The sequence below is a fragment of the Olea europaea genome, unplaced genomic scaffold (assembly GCF_002742605.1).
Source record: "Olea europaea var. sylvestris unplaced genomic scaffold, O_europaea_v1 scaffold2724, whole genome shotgun sequence".
Lineage (NCBI taxonomy): Eukaryota > Viridiplantae > Streptophyta > Magnoliopsida > Lamiales > Oleaceae > Olea > Olea europaea.
This window is the reverse complement of record NW_019245657.1, coordinates 36,421-38,318: the sequence shown is the minus strand read 5'-3', so window position 1 is coordinate 38,318 and position 1,898 is coordinate 36,421. Positions and strand designations below refer to the sequence as shown.

At 34.8% G+C, this 1,898-nt stretch overlaps 1 protein-coding gene across 1 annotated transcript; it reads left to right on the top strand.

The window, feature by feature from the left end:
* The first annotated feature begins 330 nt into the window (after positions 1-330).
* Positions 331-1,285, top strand: LOC111383612 (probable WRKY transcription factor 9). The gene is made up of 3 exons (XM_023007729.1): positions 331-531; positions 634-756; positions 863-1,285. The coding sequence occupies exons 1-3, from the start codon at positions 331-333 to the stop codon at positions 1,283-1,285; spliced, it is 747 nt and encodes a 248-aa protein (XP_022863497.1).
* Positions 1,286-1,898: the final 613 nt, after the last annotated feature.

The window sequence follows — 1,898 nt, the reverse complement described above, 5'->3', positions numbered from 1 at the left end:
CGTGATAATGAATCAAATAATAAACTGTCATATATATGCTACGTACGAGAACTACTGATAGTACTCACTATGAATAGCGCTACTCTTTCACAGTAACAATAAAATATAAAGAGTGCGCCCAATGGCAATGCTATGGTCATATACATACATACACACAAATTATTCTAAGTAGCTTATGATAAATTGAGTTAATTAAGGATCAAGATTAAAGTCAAAACTTAGATACATTCTACTTATAAATTTGAGACAGATGAATTGACTTCGGTATGACGGTACCATCAATTTTTGTATTTCTACATGGAAAAACTTGAAGAAGAAACTGATCGGGAAATGAAAATTGATCTATCCCTTAAGCTAGATTCACAAGAAGAAGCAAAAACCGATGAACAGCCGCCTCAATTGCAGAAGAATCGAGCAGGAAATGAATTTCTGCTCGAAAACAAATTGAAAGAAAAATCCCAAGAAATTATAGTTGGCGATGATCAGAAATCCATTGAATATTACTCATCGGTTGACTCGAAGAGGGATAAGGTATAGAATTTGTCTGTGTATTTAAATAATTATACGCATGGCCTTCGTTTTAAAGCAATGACTAATCAAACTGTAATATTCTGTTAGCTGCCCATTTTACAGATGAAGATGAATCAGATGAAGGAGGAGAATAAGATATTAAGGAGCTCGGTAGAACAAACTATGAAGGATTATTATGATCTACAAATCAAAGTTAATATGATCCAAAAAAATAACCAAAAGAAGGTAAACTTGAGCCTAATCATATTATACAACTACTTATCCTTTTTGATTTTCAGTCTATGATAATTATAGCTTTTTTATTTGACATTTCATTGATTATTTGTTTTAGGATCCCAAAATTTTCTTTTCACTGAATGGAAATGATGAGCCGAGTGATCAAGAGACAAATAGAATTCCAAAGATATTTGATATCAAGAATCAAACGCTGTTGTCACCATTAAGACGGGAAGATGACGTGAGTGATAATACTGAATTAGGGTTGTCATTGACACTGAAGAGCAGTGAAAAAAAAGTAGAGGCAGAAGATGAGCAAAGGGAGAAAAAGGAAGATAGAGAGGGATTGACTACATGGATACAAGGTAAGCTACATGGAAGCAGCACCTTGCCTGGAATTACAAGCCATGTTACATCTCCATCCCGTAGAAAATCTAGGGTTTCAGTCAGAGCCAGATGTGAAACCGCCACAGTGAGTTTCGCTCTTTCTCTATATATGTATGTAGAGCCTAATCGTTCTGCACAATTATCTAGTTGACCCCTAAGTTGAGGGTGAACCACTTTGAATCTGTATTTTTTCTTGTTTTCAATTTCATTTTTTTTTATCTCTTTACTTAGTAAGGACTAGAGATCAGTTTTTGACATAAGTTGTGTTTATGGGCTTGTTTTATTGAGTTTTACAAGATTCAAGACTTAAAATTTATTTATAAACATATATATATTAGATGAATGATGGATGTCAATGGAGAAAGTATGGTCAAAAGACTGCTAAAGGAAATCCTTTCCCAAGAGCATATTATCGTTGCACCGTAGCTCCTGGATGCCCAGTAAGAAAGCAGGTAACGAAAAATTTAATTTCCCCTCGAAATTTTTAACATTTTCTTGTTTTGCTTATATTATATCAAACAACATACTTCTAATATAATTGACCTTTTAGACGTTGAGTAATGCAATTGACATGATATTAGGTCCAAAGATGTTTGGAGGACATGTCGATACTCATCACAACGTATGAAGGAACACACAATCATCCACCACCAGTTGGTCCAAAAGCAATAGCATCAACCGCGTCAGGCGATTCAAGCGACCCATTTTTGGATGCAATCTCAACCTCAAACCAGGCACATTTCCCTTACCCTTACCCTTACCCT

Bases quoted from the DNA above. Each gene is read 5' to 3' on its own strand.
- LOC111383612 (XM_023007729.1), top strand. From the start codon at position 331: ATGAAAATTGATCTATCCCTTAAGCTAGATTCACAAGAAGAAGCAAAA. The intron at 532-633 runs GTATAGAATTTG...CCCATTTTACAG, and splicing joins TTGACTCGAAGAGGGATAAG to ATGAAGATGAATCAGATGAA. The intron at 757-862 runs GTAAACTTGAGC...TATTTGTTTTAG, and splicing joins AAAAAAATAACCAAAAGAAG to GATCCCAAAATTTTCTTTTC.